The following is a 25927-nucleotide window of genomic DNA, read 5'->3' as shown; positions in this document are numbered from 1 at the left end:
CATGAACATTACAAGGGACTGGGAAGAACTTTGTGAAAAAGGAGGGATTTTAAGTGAGATTTGAGGGAAATCAGAAGATAGAGATTAAGAGAGAGAGAGAATTCCAGGCTTGGAGTATATTCAGCAGAAATGAGCAGAGTTGGAAGGTAGAATGTCTTGTTCCCTGAATAGCAAGGAAACCAGGGTTATGTGATGTTCATGAGAGAGAAGAAAGAAAAAGTGGGAATGGGCCAGGTTATAAAAGCCTTTAGAAGTTAGAGAGGATTTTATATTTGAACCTGGAGGCAATAGGAAATGGAGTCACTGGAGTATGTATTGAATGAAGGGCATGACATGTTTAGATCTGTACTTAAGATATATATTTGATAACTGAGTAAAGATTATACTGGAATGGAGAGACTTGGGGCAGGCAGATCAACTTGAAGGCTATGACAGTGGTCCAGATGTGAAGTGAAGGAGGGCCTGGACCAGGCTGGTAGTAGTAGCAAGAAATGGAACAAATATATAATCTGAGGACTTGGGAACAGATTGGACATGAAAAGTGGGTGAGAGAGAAAGGGAGAATCAAGTCCATAAGGCTATTAGATTGAAATGAACAGTGCATTTATTCTTGGTGTTGACAATGCCTATAAAATGAATTAAGGACCTCCTTTGTTTGGAGAAGAAATGTGGAACAAAAGGAGACAATAGGGAGCCTGGGGAAAATTGTGGGGTATAAAATTTGGTCCCCTCTAACCGTCTGGAAGTCATCAAACTTTTTTTGCAGCTCATGGACATCTTCTAGTTCTACTCCAGTGTTTTCTTCCTTCTTCTCTCTGATCCAATCCAGCATGTCTCCAGCCTCATAAGCTAGCAGGAACTCCTTGTATCGCTGTAAAAGGCGACGCCGACGGTCTTCTGCCCTCTCCAGAAGAGAGTGGTACCTGGGAAAGCAGAACAAGAAAAAAAAAGAATGGTGAGATAATAAATAAATCAAAGAAAATTAAGAGGAAAAGTGAGTTGAACAAGGAAAAAAAGGAAAGAAAGATGAATCTAAGGAGAGAAAAAAGATAAAGAGAGAATGTGAGGAGAAAACAGAGATAAATGATCAGTGTGACATACAAAGATAATAAAAGTACTTAAATAATAATTAACTGACATTTATAGAGTACTTTAAAGTTTTCTAAGTACATTACATACATGATTACTTTCAATGTATTGTAGATATTGTTATCACTAATTCATAGAGGAAGAAATTGAGACTCAAAGAGCTGAAATAATTAACCCAAATACATATAGCTAGAAAAAGAGGTAAGATTTGAATCTAGGTTTACAATTTAGCCACTAGTCTTTCATTACATTAGGTCTCCCCCAAAACACTTCCACAAGACCCCTTTCTCACTCCAAACTAATCTGCTGCAGATGTCAACTCTATCTTGTGTTGTACACCAAGGACACCTGAAGCACCCTTGAGAACAGAACCTGTCTTGACTTTTTATTTGTATCCTGAATACAGTATTTGGCCCACAATGAGAACTCAATTAATATTTTGTTTTACTTAATTTTTTAAATTCATTTTAAGAAATTTGGCCCAGGATGGAATATCTACTCTCCAACCAGACCCAGGATGGGTATATTAGACACAGGTATGGAGTCATTTCTGACCACTTTCTGATTCTTTATCTCAATCCCTCAAGTCTTACTGATTATCAATTTGCTCCTGGCGTTGGGCAATGTCACTTGGCTCTTCTCGACGCCGCCTCTCAGGCCTGGGGAGCTCATCCCTGGCCAATCTCCTGACATACACAGCTGGGACAAAGCCCTGATGATCATCAGCTTCTACCTTCCACCAGTCCTGGAAGGATAACAAAATTGCACACATGGCTCTTAACAAAAGTGGCCAATTGGGACATAGCTGGAGAGCATCCCAATCTCTAGATACAGGCAGAATCTGTTAGCCAGGGTAAGCACAATACAGTCGAACATTCGCCTAATTTTTTTTCACTTTTTCAGAGAGCTCAAGGGGGGGAGTTGGATAGCATATAATGGAATCATAGAATTTCTGAGTTTAAAGAGAATGTTTACAGATCATCTAATCCATTCCCACTTTAGTTGTAGTCTTGTCCACAGTCCTGACAAGTACTCTTCAAGCCTTCAAGTATCCACTTGAAGACCTCTAACAACAGAAAAATCACTACTTTCTGAGACAGCCCATTCCATTTTTGTATAACTCTAATTATTAGAAATTTTTTGAGCATAACTCTGATTCTTTAACATATACCCATGGTTCCTAGTTCTGCCCTTTGAGACCAAGAACAAGTCTAATTCCAATTTCATATGAGAGCCCTTTAGATACTTAGAGATAGTTAACATGTTTCCCTTGAGTTTTACCTTTTCTAGGCTCAACAGCCTCAATCCCTTCAAAAAATCCTTTTATTTCATGGTTTAATGCCTAGGTATTATCCTGTTGATTATTGTTCAAATATGGTATAGATTTGTCAGCATCATTTCTAAAAGTCCATATGTGGCATAGGTACCTGGAAAGTACCCTGAACTGGGATTAAACTTCACTGGAATAAAACAAATCTGTTGTCAGTTCCTAAAAAGAGTCCTCCACAAAATGGGGCAAACTTGCTCACAGATGGAAAGTGAAAAGTAGGGCATTGGCCTGGAATTCCTGAGGCCCAAGCCTTCTAAGACTGATGATATTTAGCATCAGAAGCAAAGGAAAAGATCATTTGCCAGCTGCTTTTTCATTTTCCCCAGAATCCTAAGAAAATGTGGGCTACCCTGTCTTTACACCTATCTGAATATTCTCTGGAATGGCCCTACTCTGATAGAGAGAAATTTTAACTCTTGGTGATAAATTAATGCTTCTTTGAGGAAAATCTTATAAAATATATGTTCTCTCACAAACATAAAATATATTTATTTTTAACTAGCTCATCTCCTTCATTTAGCAGAAAGGGAAAGTCACTTGCCTATGACCACTTGACTAGTTAGAGAGCTTAAAATTTTCCTCAGTTTGTAATAATTTTGTTCATGTTCCAAGATAAAACAAATGCACAATTGAATGTGAAAATAGAAAATGCTTTGGAATTTGGGTTTTCAAACTCAGGGAATTTCACTCCATAATTTTTTATTTACTGGATTTTAAGAAATGTAGCAACTATAATGCTTTAAAATTGTGTTCTCCTATTCTACAGAACTCAGGATTTTTAATATACTTGAGATACAAACGTCTGCCTTTAAACCCAAATTTTTTTCTGGGTGCATAGGACCTACACTCACAACTTAAACTCAGTTAAGAACAAGTGACTCAAATTTAAAAAGCACAAAATGATTTTCTCATAATGATTTCAAAAAGCAGACAGAACAAATTTTTCTGCCCCCATTTTATGGATGAGGGAACTGAAGGTTAAGTGAGTTTTTAAGGGTCACAGCAAGTGTAAAAGGTAGGAAGTAAACCTAGGTGTCCTGGCTCTAACTCCAATGTTCTTCCTACCATACCCTACTTTCATCTTGGTAAATTTCAGACCCTTCTTCCCTCCCAGAGATTCATGAAGATAAAGGCAAACTCTTCAGGAGTAAACAAGGATTTCATTGGTATATGGTAATCAATAGTGAAGGGAACATGGGAACTACCTCTGCTAATGCAGGTCAGCAATTTAATATCTAAGAGAGTTGCCTACTCATGAACCAGACTAAAAAACAACTTGGAAATATGTAACAAAACAACAAAAAATGATACAAGGTAGATAATGTTCATTTGTGAAATTCTAAATAGATATGAACCACTGGGACACATTTCTATTTGAATTTTACACCACTGGCTTGGAATAATAAAAGCTTAAGTGACCTGACTAAAGTCACACAACTAATATGTGTCAGAGATGGGACTTAAACCCATGTCATCCTAGTTTTAATACCAACTCTCTAATCATTACACTGAACTACCAGGATCTTAAGAAAAAAAAAATAACATTAAGCTGTCAGACTCAAATCTTTAAAGGATTATCAATCTTTGGGTGATGAAGAACTGGGATAAAATGTAAAAATTTTAAGCAGTTTGTGTGTTGTCCTCTATTATCCCTACAATTTGGCACCAGAGAGAAAAAGACACTAGGCAGGAGACAAAGGGGACTGGAAAAGAGAGAGGAGGAGAGCAATGGGGACCCCATAATTCACCAGATGATCTATGTTTTGAGACTAGAAGCGATGATGAGTAAGCAGATCACCTTGTTGATAGAGCTGAGCAGGGTTAAGACATCATCTTTCTTCATGGTGACTTCTCTGGGGCTCCTGGCCTCGAAGTCATATAAAGCTATGACCCGTTCTTCCTGCGCAGCCCCTTCCATAGGTGCAGCTTGTTGCTAAATGTGATGCAAAGTCAAAGAAGGTTGTCAAAAAAAAAACACAAGTGCTTCAAATCAAGCATGTATTGTGTCTTCTATTGGCAAAGCCCTGTATTAGACCTACAAAAGCAGCATACAAAGACAAAAAAGAAATAATCTCTCCCCCTAAAGAGCTTATATATGTGTATGTATACTTTATGTATATATGCATATATATATGTATATATATATATATACTTTTTTATTTGTTTGAAGGCAAATTTATTGTCCAAAGACCAATTAGGTGACATATTAAGAGCTTATACTTTAATGAGTCCCTACCACACAGACCTGGCCAGCCCTATAGGCACTTCTTTTCTTTCCATTCAGTTTTCCTCAACAAGGTCTAATGCCCTCTTTTCCACACCAATAGTAAAGTATTATAGAGCTAAGCTTATCAATACATTTTTTTCTTCTTTAACTAAGACAATGACATACAGTTACAGGCTATAGGATCAAATAGTCTTTCTTATTTTCAAAGCAGAATTAGACTTTTAGCCAGTTTCCAATATGAGGGACAACAGAAAATTCCCCAAACCTCAGTGACTAGAACCCTCCATTCCTAATGGCTATTGGTGGTAGCAGTATGAATCATCTCTACTTTTCCACCATTCCCATTGACTTTTATTTTTTAAAACCTTTACTTTCTATCTCAGTAACAACTCTAAGGTAGAAGGGAAAGGGCTAGGCAAATGGGGTTAAGTGACTTGTCCAGGATCACACAGCCAGGCAGTGTTTGAGGTCAAATTTGAACCCAGGTCTTCCCAACTCCAGCACTGATGTTCTGTCTCCTGAACCAGGTTGGTATCCTCCTCCTTCATATTGATTAACAAAATCCTTACCTTCTGTCTTAGAATCAATACTGTGTATTGGTTCCATGGCAGAGGAGTGATAAAGGCTGGGTTATATGACTTGCCCAGGGTCATATAGCTGAAAAGTGTCTGAGGTCAGATTTGAACTGAGGACCTCCTATCTCTAGGCCTGGCTCTCAATTCATGAGTTACCTAACTGCACCTATACTGACTTTTAAATTAGCTTCAAGAACTCTGGACCCTGAGCTTTGTTGTGGAGGGAGAGTGGGGTATGGACTATCTTAAGGAAGGAGAAGTGGCTCAGACCTAAGATTAAAAAAAAAAAAAAACTTGAGAAGAATAAAGTAAGCATTGTAAAAGATCCCTTTTATTTATCTTATATACATATCCTTATTTTCTAAAAGAGACTTTTTCTATTTCCTGCTTTTCCTCAATATGAAAGCATTGGGAATTCAAGTGGAAACAGAGACTGTCCTCTGGACCAACCACATCCCTACCCTTCTTAAAAATTCTCTTCAGGACACCAACTTTCCCTGTCTCACTCTACTTGCAGGAATCATACAATTAATTATTAGATCTTCTCAGAGCATCTTTTTATGGTCCGGAGAGTATTCATTTAGACTTATTTCTATGCAAAGCCTATGGCACAGAGTGCAGAAATGGGCACAAAATATTGCTCACTGAGTGCTGGTTGACTCATCTTGGCTTGTTTATCTCTCAGTCTATTCCTCATGCCTATTTTCTTTGAGTTTCCAACTCTCCCATTAGACTGGGTTCCCTAAGGGCAGGGACTGTATTGCATTCTTCCCCTGAACAAAGCAGGAGCTACTGAATGAAATATATAAATTCAAAGATCAAAAGAAGCTCAGAAACCAACTAGTCCAGCCCATATTCGGACTGGATCTGATCTGCAGTATCCCTGGCAAGTATTTATATCCAATCTGATGTCAAACCCTCAATATATTAAAGGGAAGCCCATTCCACTGGGAAAAATTGATTTTAAGGAATTAGTTCCTTACATTATTGAATCTACATGTCTGTGTAATTTCTATCAGATTCTCTTGGTTCTGTCCTCTTGGGCTGAGTAATGTAGAAAAAGTATAATTCCTTTTCCATATAATAGCTCTTTGAATATTTGAAGGTGTAGATGAGTTACAATGGGATTTGGTATCAGTTGCTCTTTCAGGAGTGAAAAATAGGACCTAAGATTCAATGGAACCCATTTTGCCTGTTAGTAGGACAACAGATCCTACTCTCATCCCTCACCTTCTACTTACCCGGCATGCATCTGCCTGCTTCCTCAGAGCCTTCATGCTGGTTCCAAAGGCATTAAGGTCCACTAGGAAAGCTTCGTGCTTCTTCAGAAGAGCCTAGAAACAAAAGGAAGTCAGCAGAGGGAGTCCAGGGGCTGCAGAAGAGAAAAACAAGGAATTTGGGGGCCAGAAGGGAAATGAAGGTAGAAAGAAAGAGGAAAGGTTGGATCGCAAAAGTCTGGACTGAACAAGTGCTCCTCTCTCTTGACACAGTTTCCTCACATATAAAAAGAAGGTCACTGGACTGGGTTCAATCCTATCCACTCAAAAAAGGCATTCACTTAGCATCTACCATACATGATGCTCAGTCATTTCTCTCATGTCTGACTTCTCATGATCCCATCTGGGTTTTTCTTCTAAAATATACTGGAGTAGTTTATTATTTTCTTCTCCAGATCATTTTATAGATGAAGAAAGTGAGTCAAATAGGGTTAAGTGACTTGTTGAGGGTCGATGGTAAGTGTCTGGGGTCGAATTTGAATGCAGGTCTTCCTGACTTTAGACTTTAGTACTAAAAGTACTCTCTCTACTGGCCCACCTAGCTGTGCATTGTAGGGATATCAAGACAAAATACAGAACGTTCTTTGACCTCTATTGGGAAAGGTATACAACATCTAAATATATAAGCACAGGGATAGAATTTATGATTTTTGCATGCAGATACGCCTGCTCTCTCTAACAATAGAAATCCATACCTTTTCTGTGTTTTACAAACCTAGGGAATTGCTTCAAACACTGGAAGGCTAAGTGATTTGTCCAAGACAACACACCTAATATATATCAGAGGCAGGACTTAACCCCAGGTCTTCCTGACTTCAGGATCTGTCCTCTATCCATACTATGTCACACTCTCTACATCTTGAGGAAGGAGAGAGCACTGAGCAGTCAGCAGAGATTCTTAGTCAATGACCCTGTGACTTTTTTCTTCATTTTTTGAATATTTTTATAATTGTTTTTCAATATAGTAGGCTTCCTAAGCAAGCCTTTCTTTTATTTCAAAAATGTTATTCAGAGAAGGAGTTCACAGTCTTCTCCAGACTTCTTCCAAACCCAGAAAAAAGTTTATTAAATTTTTTTAATCCCCTTACTTTCCATCCTAGAATCAATACTATGTATTGGTTGTAAAGCAGAAGAGCAGGTGTGAGAATTAAAATTAATATAAAATAACCCCAAATATTATATTTATTAAGATTTATTAAAATAACTCAAATAAAAAAAAACTAGAGTAAACTCAGCCACAGTCACAAGAGAAGAGAAAAAAAGAGGCGGAGTCCCCCCCCCCCCAAACTATATACAAAACCTGACCATGCAACATGGTGGAAAGAGGATAGGAATTCTAGGAAATACAAAAGGAATTCTGGGGAATGTAGTTCAAAGGTAGAAAATTTCCCAGCTTCACACAGCTAGAGTGACTGAAGACAAATTTGAAACCAGGGTCTCTTATCTCTAGGCCTGGCGCTCTATCCACTGAACCATCCAGCTTCTCCCATTTAATAACTTTTGACTAAGTTAATAACTAAGGGGAAACAGAAAGGACTTCACAGAGGTAGTATGAATGAGCTGATCCTTTAATGAAGCTCAGAATTTTCTGAGGATTTTACAATCCAACTCCATTCTATAGATGTAGGAAGTGAGGCCCAAAGTGACTTGCCCAAAGTCACACAGCTAGGAAGTATAAGACATGGAATTTAAACCCAGGTCATTTGACTAAGGAGCCAGTGCCCTTTCCATGGTACCATATTGCCTCTTTATCACATGCATATTCATGGAAGGATTACAAAGCACTTTTCCCCCCTTACAATTGCCCTAATAAATAGGCCATGAAGCATCCTTTGGGAGAGTGTGTCAACTTAGGGACCCACCATAAATTCCTATTGATTCCAAAGAACTCCAAAGTAGGTAAGGCCATACCAGATTCTTCCAGGATCTCCAAAGAATCATCAAATGTTATAGCTAGAAGGAAACTTAGAAACTGTCTAGTCTAAGCCCCTGATTTTCAGATGAGAAAACTAAGTCCTAGAGACAAGGGTGTGCTGGTGCCAGCATTTACACATTAGAATCAGCAAATGTTATAAATTAGGGTTTGATTTACTTAATTTTTTGTTGATTGTCTGGGCTTAGATGATGGAGAATGTTAATAACTCAGATTAAACCTAAAAGTGTGCCTGAAAAAATAATTTCTTTCCTTTAACATTAATCATTTACCAGCATACTCCTGCCTAGAGAAAACAAGCAACTAGCCCAAGGTCTCCTAAGTAAAAGTAACAGAACTAGGACATGAATTAATGTCTTTGTATCCCAAATTTATCATCCTTTCCACTACCCATGCATTTGATTCCTTAAGGCACTTAAGCACTTAATGGCCCATAAGAGGAGATTGGTTCCATTGAGTTGGGGTTCCCTGGACCCCTTGTTCCAACCTACCCCAGCAGCTTCCTCATCATCCCCATAGTTTGTGTTGTCCACAATGGGCTCCTTCTCCTGAATCCAGGTTTCTGCTTCATGTAGATCTGCAAGGTACTGCTGGAAATGGACATTGTCCTCCAGGTCACACTGTCGCTGGGCAGCCCGAGCCTGAAGGGACTCCATGTTCTCATTCATGCTCTTTACTCTAGAGGCTACATCCTCTGCAGCAAAGTGCCCTGTAGAGCAGAATATATATAGGGAATGTTCAGTGACTCCTTCCCTAACTATGCAGAAAGTCCTGAAGGATATTCAGGATGAACAAAAGAACTGTGAGATTATTAGTTGTTTAACCCCAAGTGACATAAGTGGTAAATGGAACTGTAGGATTGAAATTGTGTTAAAAGGGTTTTTGCCTTTATAAAGTTCATATTGAACTCATAGATTCGAAAGTCCAAGCTTCTGAATCGAATGGGCAGAGCAGGAAGGGCCCTCAAGTATAAGGCATGGGAAACCCAAAGGAATCATCATAAGTCATCTTACCAGAGTAGAATGACTAAGCATCTCTTAATAGTCTTTGGGATAACCTGATCTTTTTGAAATTGGCAAGTGAACAAAAGTGGCCTAATGACTCAGTTATAGGAAGAAATAACTGCTGTAATGTCCATTAGTCCAACCACATATGGAATATTATGTTCAATTCTGAGCCAAGAAATTTAAGAGGAGTTCTAACAAATTAGAAGATGCTCAGAGAAGAGTAATTGAGGTAGTTAACGAATCCAAAATCTATATCTTATGAAACTTAAATGAAAAAGGAATTTTTCATCCAGAGAAAGGGGTAAGTATGATAGCTGGCTTCAAATAAATGAAGGCATATACGTCATATGAATAAGGGGATAATAGAATTATTTTCTCCTGCTAATTAGGCTCTAGGTAAATCTAAATGGCCTCTAAGATAATTTCCATACATTCGGGGCCACAATTAGAAAATATGAGACGGGGATCAATTTAAGTTAAGGAAAAGGAGAAAAAATATTTTAAATAGTGTTATACTATAATGGAATGAAAACTCTACCAAGAGAAGTATGTAAGAAGAGGTTGGATAATCTTTTGTTATTGATATAGTAGAAGATATTCTTGCATTGGAGTGGGAGGTAGAGGGTATACACATTTATTAAGTACCTACTATGTGGATCTATTGTACAACCTATTAGCAGATATTAGGATAAGCAGTTAACTCAATGATTTTGAACGTCCTTCCTAATGTTGAGGTACTAGAATACTATCAAAATCAGCCAAGAGGGCCCCGAAACATTGAGGATGTGCCTATCCTCCATCACCATACCTTCATCTACCAATTTGTTGCCTCTCTCTGTGATGGCATGAATTCGGGGTTCATGGCTGTCAATATCAGCCAAAATGACCTGGTGCCTATTCAGCAGGTTCTGAGCAGCAATCAGGTCCTTTCCTAGAAAGAGAAAATGCATCTTACATTTAGCAGAGGAAAGGGAAAAAAGAAGATCATTTGGACTTGATCCATAATCCCCTTCACTCATTAACTCCTGGTGCTGAAAATCCTCTCCTAAGAACCTCTGCCTGATGGCTAGATATCATAGGAACTGACCCATCAGTCTGGATGGACATCATCCAACTTCACTTAGTTTCTTTCCTCTTACTTCCCCTGAGACTGACATTAATTACTTCATAAAAGGGAAGGAAGCATTTATCCTTCATTCTTTCTATCAGCCTGAGGAAAAATAACAATTTCTCAGCATGGACTTTGAAATGCTTCTTCAACTTAGATCCCCATAGTTCCATATAAATGCCCCTCAAATATTGTGACCCTCTTGGCTTAGACTTTCTACTCCAACTAGCAGGGTTCCTCCTAACAAGCTTTACTATTCCATCTCTAACCCTATGTTGCTCTTCTTAGCCAAGATTTCTTGCCTGTGGTTCTCCATTCAAAAGTCCCACCCTTCAAGACTTAGAGAAGTTTTCTCCACAGAAATAACCCACCTAGTTTTAGCCATTCTAATTCCCTAGTGTCTTAGGACTTAAAAGCATATTTTGCCCCATGATAGTAATATCTGATGTGTTGTACATTCACATTTAATGTATTAGGGAACTGATGTTTAAACACCTGAAGTGACATATATAGGGACATACAATTGGTAAATGGAAGATCAGGTTGTCAAAATTATGTCCCCTGGTTTCAGCATTTGGAATCAGCTGCTATCTACCTTTCCTCCTCACCAATAATTGACAATTAATTCTCTATCTACCTCTTTGACAGAGTTCTCCCCAAACACAGCCCATGTCTTATCCATCCCCTGCCTCTCCCACTCTCTGCATTCCATTTAATGTCCTGCAAATCATACAATCTACAGGATAGTCCCCAAAGTGGCACTTAAACTCTAACCCTGAAGTACACTCTTGTCCATGATCAATAAACAAAAAGGAGGGAGCAGCAGTGTCCTGAGACTTTACAAACTCCTCCCAATGTTTGCAAATCACAAGAACTTATCCAGGATTGGGGAAGTTTTCAAACCCTGGAGGTAGCCCTCATTCAGACTGAACAATTTTCCTCAAGAGGAACAGGCAAGTCCCCATAAAGTTAAAAGGTAGGAGCTAAGGGATCCTTTGTCATTTCCCATGTTCAATTTCTTTACATTTGCTTTTATTCCTATACATGTGACATTTCCCAACCTAAGAAGCCTTTTCCTACTTCCCTAACACCCATCTCACAGTGAATAAATGACATAGATACCATCACCTTCTTCCTGCAGAGAAATTCTAGGAGCCCCCAGCTCAGTGTGTACTAACCAAGGTAAGTGGAGGCAGCAGAAGGTTCTGTCTCTTGAATCCAAGCCTCCTCATCTTCTGTGTCCCGGCAGATCTGTTGCAGTAGCAGAAGGTCAATGAGCTTCCTCTTCCTTTTGTCCATTGGTTCCTTCAGGGACTCATAACTTGACACCAGAGATTCCTGCCTTAATTTCATTTCTTCAGCATCAGGATGTCCCACCTCCTCAAAATAGGCAGCTAGGTCTGTAATTGTGTCTACTTGGTCCTAATAATGCAAAAGAATATAAAGTTATTTCTTCACCACAGTCATTGAAAATGAACCTGAGGGATGGTCAGTGCTTATAGGTTAGGCAAGTCAGTGTTTTTGTTTATCAGTACTTGGGAATCCTAGACAGTCTTCTCTCTGTTTTATCCCATATTCAGAAAGTTAAAGAAATCTAGGGTGAAAAAAAAAAAAAACATCTAGAAAGCCTCTCCTTCAACCTGGGAATTTTATAAGGGAGAGGATTTTGGTGAACTGACTTGCTTAATAACTAGTTGATAAGGATTAGAAATCTAATTCTCAAGGCCTTTACAGAAGAAACTCAACAGGAGAATGGAAGCCCCAGGATATAGATACATGGTAAAAAAAAGTCAAGATGTCATGATATAGTGAAAAGAAAAGATGAACTTTGCATCAGGAGGAACTTGGCTCAAATCCAATCTCTGACACTTAGTAATTTATAGCTGTATGACTATGCTTAGTCTGTTTCTTCATCTGTAAAATTCACATAATAATTCCATATTTCATCTGCACCAATCCTGAGGGTTACGGTTTGGGTTAGTGGTTAGGGTTAAACATTATTACAGACGTGCCAAATATGCAGCCTCTAAAACCCAGGAGTTATGTCCCTAGTCTAGTCTAAAATGCAATTTAGAAACATTTTTTAAAAAACAAAAATACTATACAACACACATAATGTTAATTTGTAGTTTTCCAAGTGAATAGGGGCCCTTAGAAATCCATTTCTTGTTGGATTTGACACCACTGACTTTAGAGATAAAGATAGGGACTGGAACTGTGATTTTATCAGTAAAGGTAACTCCCAGGCTAGGGAACTGCCCTCTAACAATGGCAAGTCTGTACCATTTCTACCACTTATACCACTTATGGTGTTAGAATTGCCTATATATATCCAGTAGTTCATTATCCAAACTCCTTAAATAGCAGCATAATTCAACCTGCTCTCCCAATTATCCCTCTCTTCATGGCAGAGCACTGCAGACAGGTTGATTTCAACCTTTCTACTCAGAGTTTGTCACTCTCAATTATTTAATGGAGGCAACATACCATAGTCAATAGTGCACTGGACTTAAGAGTGAGGAAAAGCTGGAGTCAAATCCTGCCTTTGACATTTCCTATAGCTATATGACCTCTCTGCCCCTCAGTTTCCTCATTTACAAAATAAGAATAACTTGAGTGTCTACTTCAAAGGGTTGCTGTGGGCCTCAAATGAGGGAGAGTATGCAAAGTACTTTGCAAACTTTATAACATTATATAATTGTCCATTGAAGTTGCTATTAATGAATATGTATTCCTCAATGTCTATTTTAAAGGCTTCCACCAAATGCATCCCATTCTTATTATTTTTAAATGGAATACTTGGACTTGGACTTTCCACTCCAGGAAGGGAATTCTGTACTTGATTTCAGTCTTTCCATCTCAGAATCTTTATTTGGGATATTTATTGGTTCTTGATTGTCACCTTCCCCCATTTCTCCCCTCCTACCACCCAAAACAGCTTCTTTACTTTTTTCCAAAGTTTTCCTGCCTTTCTGCATCTACTAGAAACCTATTCATACTTAGCTTATATAGTTGTTCTATTCTTGGTCTCTTTTTGTGTTTTCCTGCTCTGATGTCTAGAAGTCTTTCCACCTATCTTATCTGCCTTCATCTCTCTATCTTTAGGGCTATAACTTATAGGTATGTTCTGTATCTCACCTAAAAATATAACATTTTATTGTCTATAGAACACTTCATTAATTCTGTTAATTAGGTTGTATGTATATTGGTGAAGAAATTCAGGTTTAGAGAGGTTCATTTATTTGCCCAAGGTGACATAGCTAGTTAGAGATGAAAACAGAAATAGAAGTCAAGTCTTCTGGTTGATGTGCTCTTGACAATACACTTGAGTATCCCTCACATAATCTCTTTTTATCCCTTCCCCTGAAACCTCCTAGGATGATTATTCTGTCCATAGAAGTTATTTAGATCAGAAGGGGAGATATTGACTTTTGACCACTACCTATTGCATAAATGTCCTTCCTTTCTATGGAGTGCCCAGTCAATCAGTCAATATATATTATTTAAGCACCTACTAGAGATATAAAGAACCAAAATAAGTTCGCTGCTTTCTGGGAGCTCATAGTATAATGACCCATAGCCCCCACTCTCAATAGACTTTAGTAGCTAAAGAATGTAGGTACCTGATGAGCATTCACACTGGTCTCTAAGAGTCCATGTTTCCGAAGGAGATTCTGGACATCAGCCAGGCCTTTCCCATAATCTTCAGAGGCAACCTGACCCTCCACTTCCTCCAGCCAGCGGGCTAAATCCTCCACATTCTGTTCAAATAGTAGCTTCTGATTGGCTTCATGCAGCTGGGATCCTGTGGGAAGATATGAGACTCAGACCCAGGAAAAGACTTTCCTTACTGTAAAACATTGGAAATATTATTGGGCATGGAGTCAGAAAGACATGAATTCAACTCCTACCTCAAGCAGTCACTAATTGTTTGACACCTGAGCAAGTCACTTAATCTCTGTTTATTCTCTCAATTCTAAAATGGAAGACATAATAGCATCCACCTCCTGGAGTTGTTGTGAAGATCAAATAATGTTTGTATAGTGCTTTACACTGTAATTGGCAAAGAGTAGGTGCTTAATAAATATTTATTCACTTCCTTCTTTGGTGGGTCTTTAATACCAACCTTGTACCCCATTCACTCAATGCCTAAAAGTAAGTGCCTTCATATCCTGCAGGAATTGCAGCTGATAGGAACTGGCTTCTCTTCTTGGTGTGGAAGTCTGACTAACTAGTGATTTCAGTCTCCTCCTATAATATCACTAACTGACTATTAAAGTTACTCACACCCTGGCTTTATAGGACCTATTACATCCCCATTCCTACTCCTGATTTGTTTTTGTTTGATATTCTTTTGATTTCCTAGTCTTAGCCCTGCTCATGATAATTCCTCAACCTAGGATGGCTTCTTCTTTTGTGCCCTTGTCCAATCCTTCCTTCTAAAGTCTGTCCCAATTGGCTATTATGACAGCAAAGGAAAGTAATAAATGTTGGAGGGGATGTGGCAAAATTGGGACATTAATGCATTGCTGGTGGATTTGTGAACTGATCCAGCCATTCTGGAAGGCAATTTGGAACTAAGTCCAAAGGGAGCTAAAAGACTGTCTGCCCTTTGATACAGTTATACCACTGCTGGGTTTATTCCCCAAAGAAATAATGAGGGAAATGACTTGTACAAAAATATTTATAGCCATGCTCTTTGTGGTGGCAAAAAAATTGGAAAATTAGGGGATGCCCTTTGATTGGGGAATGGCTGATCAAATTATGGTATGTGTTGGTGATGGAATGTTCTTGTGCTGAAAGGAATAATAAAGTGGAGGAATTCCATGTGATCTGGAACAACCTCCAAGAATTGATGCAGAGTGAGGGGAGCAGAACCAGGAGAACATTGTGCAAAGAGATTGATATACACTGTAGTGCAATCCAATGTCATGGACTTCTCTACTAGCAGCAATTCAATGAACCAGGACAATTCTGAGGAACTTATGAGAAAGAATTATATCCACATCCAGAGAAAGAACTGTGGGAGCAGAAACACAGAAGAAAAACAATTGCTTGATCACATGGGTCGATGGGGATATGATTGGGGATGTAGACTCCAAATGATCACCCTAGTGTAAATATTAACAATAATATGGAAATAGGCCTTGATCAATGACACATGTAAAACCCAGTGGAATTGCATGTCAGATACTGGAGAGGGGAGGAGGAGAAGGGGAGGGAAAGAACATAAATCATGTAACCATGGAAAAATATTCTAAATTAATTAATTAAATAAAAATTAAAAAATAAAGTCTGCCCCACAGTGCCACTTTCCAGGAAACCTCTCAACTTTCTCACCTGTAAAAGAAGGGAGTTAGACCAAGTGACCTCTAAGATCCCTCCCTGGTCTAAATTCCATGCCTATGACAAGGTCCATTGGACATTAATCTCCTCTAGCTGTATCCTCACTATATTTATGTCTCTATGGCATCCATTCTAGTTTCTGCTATTGAAATCCTTCTTCTGTGTTTTTCTCAATTGTTTATTAGCAGTCAAGCCAGCAGACTGGTGACAGCTATCCAGGTCAGCATAAGAAGAAATGCACAGGTATGCTAAACACGAAAGCCAGGGCATCTCTGTGGAAGTAATGGCTGTTTACAGGGTTGTTTTATAGCGGAATCAATAGTAGGAGGTTGTTGGTGATTTTGAAATTAGCCCACTAGCATTCTGAAACAACATAGTGTATTATTTAAGCATATCTGCCATGTACTTCCATTAGACGGTGAGTTCCTTGAAAGCAATGTTATGTGCCTTTCTATGTACCTCCAGTGCTTAGCACAGTGGCTGTTTAATAAAAAGTTTGTTGTGTAAAACCCAATGGAACTGCTCTTTGGCTACTGGAGTGGGGTGGGAGGAGGGGATGGAAAGAATATGAATCATGAAAGCATGGGAAACTATTGTAAATCAATTAATTAAATAAAAATGTTCAAAGAATAAATAAATAAATGAAAAATTTGTTGGCTGATGGACTGTACAATCCAAATTTTGAGTTTGAAAAAGTTTTGATTTCCCACTATTATGTCTGTAGTGCTCTGGAGAGTTCTTTCAACTAGATTGGATACCCAGAAGTCATGTTATGCCTGAATTTGTGTGCCCTCGAGGAAACAGCAAAATAGGTGTGACATTAATTGTTTCTTTCTAGAGTTGTGGGAATACCTGGAATGAAGATTTAGGCTCTGGTGACACCAGGAAAATACACAATTGACAGTTAAAATAAAGACTTGATTCATTAAAACCTGTCTGACACATTCTGGCCAAAATGATGCCTTTCTCCTATTCCTATCCCCTGCCATCTTAGTCCTGTGAATGTGAACTAGGAATACCCCAAGGGTAAGTGCTTCCTTCCCCTATCCTAATTTCCCTTCAATATCAAAAACCAGTCTCTGCCCATATCTCATACCTCACAGGAGGTGGCCTGACTACTAGGGGAAAAAGGCATTCATTAAATATTGTTGACTGTTAACAGTTGACCAGATGACTGAGTGAAATGGTGCCAATGAAGGGAGACTCTCTTCAAGTGAGTATTGGTGTACTTTTTTAGAGACTTCGAAGTTTACATTTGCCAAGGTTCAGAAGGGTGGTATCAACCTTCAAGTATCAACAATCAACCTTCAAGTCCTACCCCTAACCTTGCCTTGTATGACATCACATGAAATAATGTCAATCTTTAAAAAGTCCAGTTTAATAGCTTAGCATTATGGAAATTTGCCCAGTCTAATGAACAGAAGAAGTACAGACCTCATCACAAGAAAGCAGATATTAGCATAGTATTCGGCTCTTAGCCAGCACTAAAATTCTTGCTGGTTTATTTACTGATCATTTATACCAGAAAAAGGTAAAAGAAATGATGGAGGGTTGAACACTAACTTCAAGAATAGTAAAACTAGAGAGTCACAAGCAAGAGAAAATGGTATGGCATAGCAGAAGGTTGGATACAAATTAGATAGCAAAGATGGCCAGTTTATAATAGCAGAACTTGTGCCAGCCCTTGGCCAGAGTTTTTAATTTCCTAGGTTTGTAGTATTCCATGATTACTGCTGAGGGTGGGAGTACAGTGTGAGGGGGTTGTATTTTTCCACAAAATTCATAAGTGGAAATTTCCAAGCCAAAAATATATTTAATAATAATAGCTAACATTGACACTAAGCTTTAAGATTCTCAAAGCACTTCACAAAGATTATCTCATTTGATCATCATAATGACACTATGAGATAAGTGTGATTGTTATTCCTATTTTGCAAATGAGGGAAACTGGGGTTGAGGCTAAGTGACTTCTCCAGTGCCCCACAGCTACTTACTATGAGGCAGGTTTGCCTCATCAAGTTGTAGGAAAGACTTTCACATTTACATTAATGAAAGTGGAAAGGGAATGGTTAGAACCATGGTCAGCAACAAAATTAATATGTCCAGAAAAATCCTTCTTCTGACCTTTCTGCTCTGTTGTTTCTAGGAGCTCCTTCCAGAGGGCAGTGACCTCATTAATTCGGGCAGTCACATTAACAGAGGCATAGTGGTTGCCATCAATCATCTCCTGGCCAGTTTTTTTCAGGTTGTTGAGGCGAACCTCATTAGCCATCAGCTCCTCTTGAAATACTTGTTGCTTTTGAACTCGGCTCTTTAGGTTCTGTGAGTCCTGGGGGAAAGAGGGACACCAAAATGCAATTCAGTGTTAGAGGAGGAAGTGAGACTCTGGGAGCAGAAGAGAAGGTTTAGAACTTGGGGGATATCACTCTTGAAAAACCTGATCTTGGAAATGGAGAGTTGTTCTAATGTCCTAATTGCCTATTTAACCATGTCCTCTTAAGCCACCTCTCTTCCACTACATAACCATATCTCCCCCAATATGCAATGATGATGGAAAGACAAGTATAGAGATAATATCACACCAACAGAAGTACATACTGGAATGATGATAGAATAAGAGGCTGGAGGTAGTAAAACTACTCAGTGTGGTTGTTACAATAGATTAGGTGGTGATTGATGATAACCTGAAACACAGTGGTTATACCAGGAGTAGGTATGAAAGTCAATAGCCTTTGATTGGTTGTGGGATGTGAGTGAGACAGAACAATCAAAAAAAGCTGAATTATTGAATCTGTGTGGCCAAGAGAATGACAGTGTCACCAACAAAAATAAACACGTAGAGCTCATTGATTGAACGGCTAAACAAATTGCCATACGTGAATGTAATGAAATATTTCTGCACTATAAGAATGTGAATATGAAGGACACAGAAAAGTATGGAGAAACATATGAATGGTTATAAAGTGAAGTCAATAGCATCAGGAAAACAATATATACAATAACTGCAGATATAAATAAAAAGAACAGTGGCAAGCTAGCAAACAGCTGAACATTGTACAACCATAATAACTACTCTTGGTACCAAAGAAGACAATAAACCTCTCTTTCTTCTTTGCAGAACTGTGGACTGTGGCTATGGAATGTTTCTTGCGTAGATTAAATATATGTTGGTTCATTTTGTTGAACTGCTTTTCCCCCCTCTTTTTATATGATCTTAGTATTTGGGGTGGTGATGGGAGTACAAATATTCAATATATATAAAAATGAAAATTATGTAGAAACAAAGAAGATTAATAAAAAAAGAAAAAGAAAAACAGAATAAATAAGTTCAGTTGGGACCCAAGTTTGAGGTATCAACAGAACCTCCAAGTATAATTGTAAGCATGCAATTATGCATGCAATTAAAGTGAAGGACTGGAGTTCTAGGGAAAGATTGAATCTAGTGGGACAAATTTAAAAGTGGCAACTGAGGGCTTGTTCAAGAGAAAAAAGAAAGCCAAGGACAGAGACTTGGGAGATTTCTGCATTTAAGAGGAAAGAGAATGAGGAATCCTTGAAGAAACTAGGAATGAGCTGTAAGAATAGAGCTGAAATAGACTCCTAGAGGCAAAGAGATAAGAAAAAAATCAAGATTACCAAATAATTTATTTCCCTATGAAATCAGTTTCCCAGTCTGTAAAATGTGGATAGGTTCTAAAATCTTTTGCAACTCTAAAATTTCTTTTTAGAAATTTTTAGAAATTTTCTTTTAGTGTTGACTAGAGTTGGCCCATTTATGTATCCCAGAATCCTCCTCAAAGAATATAGATAAAACAGTCCTTAACATGAGACAAATAAAGTGACCAAGAAGGCATGACAAAACACACAGATCTAAGAATGTGTCCAAGAAACAGATAGAAGGATCACTTTCTATCATCTCCAAACTCTACAATGGATAAGGGATGGGAGGGTTAGGATCAAGACTATTAAAGACAACTGAAATTGAATTTTCTTCCCACCTTGTAATCCTCATCATCTGCTAATTTTTTCTTCTTATTGATCCAGTTCTTTAGGTCATCTGAGTCTTGGTAGAGCTGTTGCAGAAGCAGGGCATCTTTCAGCTTCCCTCGCCTGGAAGCAGCACGGTCACGGAGGGCATCTCGCCTTGCCAAAAGCTACAAAGAATCACAGACAACTTTGCTATCAGCAAAACCACAAAGACCATACAAAAACAACAGTAGCACCCACCCCTCCAGCCTCAGTGCTCACCACACAATTAAACCCTTGAACCCAAATAAAGCCCATGTCTAAGGAACAGACAGACTTACCCCATCCCTGATCCCAGCGATGTTCTCTGAATCATAATGGTCATTGTCGATCAGTTTGGTTGCTGTCTTGTCCAGTGTCTGGAGAGAGAAAGAAAGAAAGAAAGAAAGAGAGAGAGAAAGAGAGAAAGAGACAGAGAGAGAGAGAGAGAGAGAGAGAGAGAGAGAGAGAGAGAGAGAGAGAGAGAGAGAGAGAGAGAAAGAGAGAAAGAAAGAAAGAAAATGGATTCTCTGGTTATCACAGTAAAGTGTTTTGAAAGCAAACTTTTCAAGGATCATATCTAGATAGAGGTAACATTGCCCATGGCATTCCTGAGAGTAATGGATAAAAATTAGAGATCACTTGCCAATTTTATCTCTCTCTGTATATATATATATATATATATATATATATATATATATATATATATATATATATATATATATATATATATATATATATATATATATGAGAGGGAGAAAGTAGCAATGATGAAAAGCAGATATGGCACAGTTCATAGAATACCAGATCCAGAGTCAAGAAGACCTGGGTTCAAATCCACACTCAGGCATTTGCTAGTTAAGTGACCCTGGACACCATTTAATATTTGTTTAACTCAATTTCTTCATCTGTAAAAAAAAAAAAAAAACATCTGTAAAATGGGGCTAATAATAGCACCTGCCTCCTAGGATTTTTGTAAAGTTTAAATGAGAAAATAATAAGACATTTAGTACAGTGCCTAGAACATAAGTATAAAATAAATGTCAGTTATTATTATTTTTATTATTATTTATGGATAAAGACAGTGGTCCCACCCACAGAGAAAACTGAGAGGAAAGCATGACCCATACAAGATACAAATTGAAGAAGACTGACTGATAAAGTTAGGGCAAAAGCCCTAACTTGTCTTAGAGGTGCTTTTTAATTATGCTTAAAACTTTAGAAAAATCTTAATAAGAATCAAAAAATATACAGTTGGCTAAAATCATGAAGCTGTTATTTTGATCTGGACAAACTTTTGTTAAAATATTGTTAAACCCTTATGTTCTATCTTAGAATCAAAACTATGTATTGGGTCTAAGGCAGAAGAGAGGTAAGGGCTAGGCAATGGGGGTTAAATGACTTGCCCAGGGTCATACAGCTTTGAACGTAGGACCTCCCATCTCTGGGCCTGGCTCTTAATCAACTGAACCATCCAGTTTCCCCCTTTTGTTAAAATATTGATGCCAGTGTTGGGTTCCACAATTTGAATGTAATAGGGGGAACGGGTAGAGGGCAGAGGATCAATAAGAGTTAAAAAACTATAAAATATTCAATGTAATTCAACAAGTATGTATTAAATATCTACTATGTACTTGAAGTTGTGCTAAATATTGGAGATAAAAACATAATTCCTCCCTTCAAGGAGCTTACATTCTACTAGAGAAAAATAGGTCTAGATAAGTAAATAGACACAACTTGGAAATCCAGATATCATTCTGAAGATTTTTTTAAAAGAATTATTCAGATCATAGAAGAGAAAGTAGGAGGTAAACTATTTATTGATCTTCAAATATATGGGGAATGGTTATACAAAAAAATGGGGAAACACTGCTCACTGTCTTTACTGAATTCAAGAAAAGGAGAATTTATGCATTGCAGCAGAAAGAATTTAATAGATATCAGGAAAGCCTTCTTGGTGGTGAGGGTTGTCAGAAACTAGAAAGGATAAGAAAGAAGATGTATGAGATCATCCCTTCCATAACATGCTTCCCTAAAAATCTTTAATTTCATATATTTGACACATAATAGTAATCCTGTCTGGAACCAGCAAGGCAGAAGAGAAGGTCTCCCTAACCTCAAGACCCAGTACTTACTGTAATTTTCTCTTCCTGGGCACCAAAGGCCTCCTCAAAGTCCTCATGCTTCTGAAGAAGGGCTTCAACAGTGCCCAGAGAGTTCCCCAAGTCCTCATTCTCTAAGAATGCCTACAGACAGAATATCAATAGAAACCCATGATATTCAGGTTAGAGTCAGGCTCCAGAGACAATGGACAAAAGTGAATCAGAGAGGCATTAAACATTCATCCTTACCTTCCTGCCTCTAAAGCATCTGGCATTCCCAAGATGAGGAGACCCTTTCTACCTCAGTCCTCTTCCCTAATCTAAGGACCTCCCATCTTTTTCATATCCACCACAGGATACCCCCCCTACTCTGGGAAGTCTTCTCTCTCTGACTCTGTTTGCTCTTCTAACACCTTGTCAATCTCCATCCCTGTCCATTAGAGCCTTGTATTCACTTATGCCTTTGGACTCTGTGTCTTTTTCATTATCTCTTTTCTGACACCACAAATGAGTTAGATGTCCCCAAAGTGGAGAGCTTTGGATGTTCTCTTACTCTCCAGGACAGCTTAGGTGGACCATACTCTCTCATTACCTCCTGTCTGCTCATCCAGCTGTCCACTTGCTCACTATCTCGATAGAAGAGGTGTAGGTCCAGGCACTGCTCGTATTGATGACGACGTCTCTCCCATAATTCCAGCAGTGCAGCGTGATCGTTGTCAAGAGCAGTCATCTTGGAGGAGGAAGGAGAACAGGTCAGGTTGATGGGGGAGAAGGAGTTTGCTGAGATAAGATCTATGATTGCTCAACTGAGTCCCCTGATCTTTCTTGGTGGTGACATCAACATGGTGTCATGAAAAGATGCTGAAGACTAGAAATTGCAAGGAGCAAATTCCTAGCTGTATGACTCTTGCTAAGTCACTTTACCTTTCTCATCTGTAAAATGTGGATAATAATAGTATCTGCCTCACAGAAATGAAATGACATAGATAGGCTGCTTCACAAACCTTAAAGAATCATATAAATGTTGGATATAATGATTATTATTCTGTCTGAACTAACTCACTCAGCAACTTTTCTCTCACTGAATAAAACAGATGAATCTCCTCATTTCCAGTCCCAGCAGGAGTCATATTTTTGCAGTTAGTAGGTAGTAGGTTATAAGCTTCAAAATAAGATAGATCCTCAGACTAAATGAAAGATTGGGAAGCCAGGAGCAGCATGGTATAATGGAAATCAGAATATTTAGAATCAGAACACTTAGATTTTTACCCCAGTTCTTCCTAGTACTACTTAGATGACCTTTGACAATTTATCTCTCTGGGATCTCACTCTGGGGTCTCATCTAAAGAAGGAGGGAGGGTATTGGGTTTTCTAAGTCCTTTCAAGCGTCCTACAGAAAATCTAAGAATTACCTAATGAGGATGATTTTAGAACACTAAACTGACAGGTAAGACAGAAAATGTGGGAATTCCATGCTGGAAGTCTTTGGTAATGGCCATGCTCATGTCTTTCATAGGTTGATTGCAGTCTTGCTCCTCAGAGAATTTTGAAACTGGAAGGGACCTTAGAAATCATTTAGTCTCATAAAGGAGAATTTATCTAAATGTTTTCTTGGAAAGTTTCCTTGTTTCAGGCTTTCAGCATTTTTCTGGACTTTTGTTGGGGGTGAGGAGGAAGTAAAGTGCAAGTTCTTAAGAAGTCCACTTTACCTTTTCACAAACTTCTTCAGATGCCTCATGGTCAGCATCCAACAGATACTGGCCAGTTTCTGCAGCTGACTGAAATCGGTCTTCATAGGAATCAATTTCATGCTGTGATTACAAGACAAAATATGCTCAAGTTGTAATCAGAAAGATTTTGATTTTTAGAACATAGAGAACTGGGAAACACTGACTTTGGTGTTCAAAGAAGATTTTGGAATCCTGTTGGTAGAGATTTTTAAATAGATAGAACCTTACTACATGATCCACTTGCTTGGTTCTTGTCTAGTCTGGGGGTGGCAAACAAGGACCTCAGTGCCAAATACTGATTGTGTATGTATGGCCTGGGAGCCAAGAATATTTTTTACATTTTTAAGCTTACAAGCCATACAGAAACAAGTGATGAGTCGGATTTGATCATCAAGCCATCATTTGCTGACTGCCATCCTATTAAAACATTATTTTGAGCAGTCTGTTCAAACTGGGACAGAGGGGGAGACTGCAATAGAGGTGGGGGCTGGATGACTTGGTGGTTTGAGAGCCAGGAATAAAGACAAAAAGTCCTAGGTTTAAATCTGACCTCAGACACTTCCTAGCTGGGTGACCCTGGGAAAGTCACTTAACCCCCATTGCCTAGCCCTTATGGCTCTTCTGCCTAGGAACCAATACACAGTATTAATTCTCAAATGAAAGGTAAGGGTTAAAAAAAAAAACTCTGGGACAGAGACATTATACACATAATTAGAGTAATTTGAACACCAGAGTAGGAGGGGTCAGTGATTAGAAACTCCTGATCCCCAAAATTTCCAGCATCAGTCCAGGATCAAGGTAACTATAGGCTTCTGGAGCATTCTTATGGTTTTCAATTTTTTTTTCACTATTTGTGATGCTAACAGGCCACATATAAAGCTTTGTGATAATAGAGGCTAACCACAATATCTGATATTATTCAGAGACTAATAATAAAGACTGTTCTCATCTTCAATTTATTATCTCCTTGAGGAAAGTGACTCATAAGAGGTCTGAATCATCACTGATTCAGTGCTGAGGTTGTGGACAATGTGTTCTTGGCTGTGGGTCTTAACAATGTAGGGAGGGATTTCCTCTGAGCCCTTGAAAGGTGTGCACATGTGTGGCCATATATATCACTCTCCTGTTTAAAAACCTTTAGTGTCAGAGAGCTGGCCCAAAGTCGGGAGTACCTGGGTTCAAATATGGCCTCGGGTACTTCCTAACTGTTAGACCATGGGCAAGTCACTTAACTTCCACTGCTTAGCCTTACCTCCCCTCTCTGTCAGAGAATTGATAATACTAAGAAGGTAAAAAAAATGAACTTCAGTAGCTCCCTAATGGATAAAATATAGTTTATGTAGAGATGGACATTATAGTTAATGGATAAAGTATACTTTAACCAGAATGTAAATTTCCTCTGCCCCAATCTATCTCTAATTTGTCTTTACCATTTTACTTTACTTTATATTCCTTATTTCAACCTGTGTTCTGCCAGATTGGCATTAGCTTTTTCTTGTTGTCCTCATGCAAGTTCCTACCTTCATGCTTCTAGGAAACTGTCCTCCATACCTGGAATATACTTTCTCCTCATCTCTGCCTTCAAGGTCCAGTCCAGGTACTACATCTTCATTTTTGTTTGATTTTTTTTACCTTTTTCTTTGTTGTTATAGGCTCAGCACTATGTCCTGCTCTTAATAGTTGCTTTAATAAATGTTTATTAACTGATTGCTCTCTTCCATGAAGACTATCTTAGTCCCTCTGGATGAAAGATATTCCTTAGATATTCCTCAGCTATTCCTTAAATACCTTGTCTTGGGCTCTTCTTTGCCCCTATCATATTTTTGTCTGTTTCCCCAGGATCTACTATGGTGGGCTCTTCTTTCATTGTCCAAAGTGCCCAGCTTATAAGAGAGGGCTTCACTTGAAGGAGGTGTGAAATGGGTGATTTTGAATGATAATTGATCAATTTTTTGGGCTCCAGCTGTTTGCTGATCATGGTGTCCACATAAGTCCTACTGAGAATTGTGAAAAGGAACAGGTCCCGGGGAAGGCATGCCATACCTTATGCTGTTGGTGCCTGTCTAACAGGGCTTCCCCACCTGCCACATCTGTTGGCAGCTCATCAGCATTGATAAGGGCTGTTTTCTCTCCCATCCAGCCTGTGAGTTCATCAAAGTCGGAGAGGAAGCGTTGGTACCTAAAAGAGGAGAAGACAA

At 38.6% G+C, this 25927-nt stretch overlaps 1 protein-coding gene across 1 annotated transcript in view; it reads right to left on the bottom strand.

Annotated features, from left to right (window-relative positions):
* Positions 1-25927, bottom strand: part of SPTA1 (spectrin alpha, erythrocytic 1) — a 116179-nt gene that overhangs the window by 76608 nt on the left and 13644 nt on the right. The window contains 15 exon segments of the mRNA XM_007481672.3: positions 737-923; positions 1683-1834; positions 4218-4352; positions 6463-6555; positions 8923-9140; positions 10247-10369; positions 11725-11968; positions 14170-14351; positions 18017-18221; positions 19891-20046; positions 20200-20277; positions 22033-22143; positions 22592-22729; positions 23709-23810; positions 25773-25908. Of these exon segments, the coding sequence (XP_007481734.2) occupies positions 737-923; positions 1683-1834; positions 4218-4352; positions 6463-6555; positions 8923-9140; positions 10247-10369; positions 11725-11968; positions 14170-14351; positions 18017-18221; positions 19891-20046; positions 20200-20277; positions 22033-22143; positions 22592-22729; positions 23709-23810; positions 25773-25908 (2260 nt within the window).

This window comes from Monodelphis domestica, chromosome 2 (genome assembly GCF_027887165.1).
Source record: "Monodelphis domestica isolate mMonDom1 chromosome 2, mMonDom1.pri, whole genome shotgun sequence".
NCBI lineage: Eukaryota > Metazoa > Chordata > Mammalia > Didelphimorphia > Didelphidae > Monodelphis > Monodelphis domestica.
This window is presented reverse-complemented; position numbering and strand designations above follow the sequence as displayed.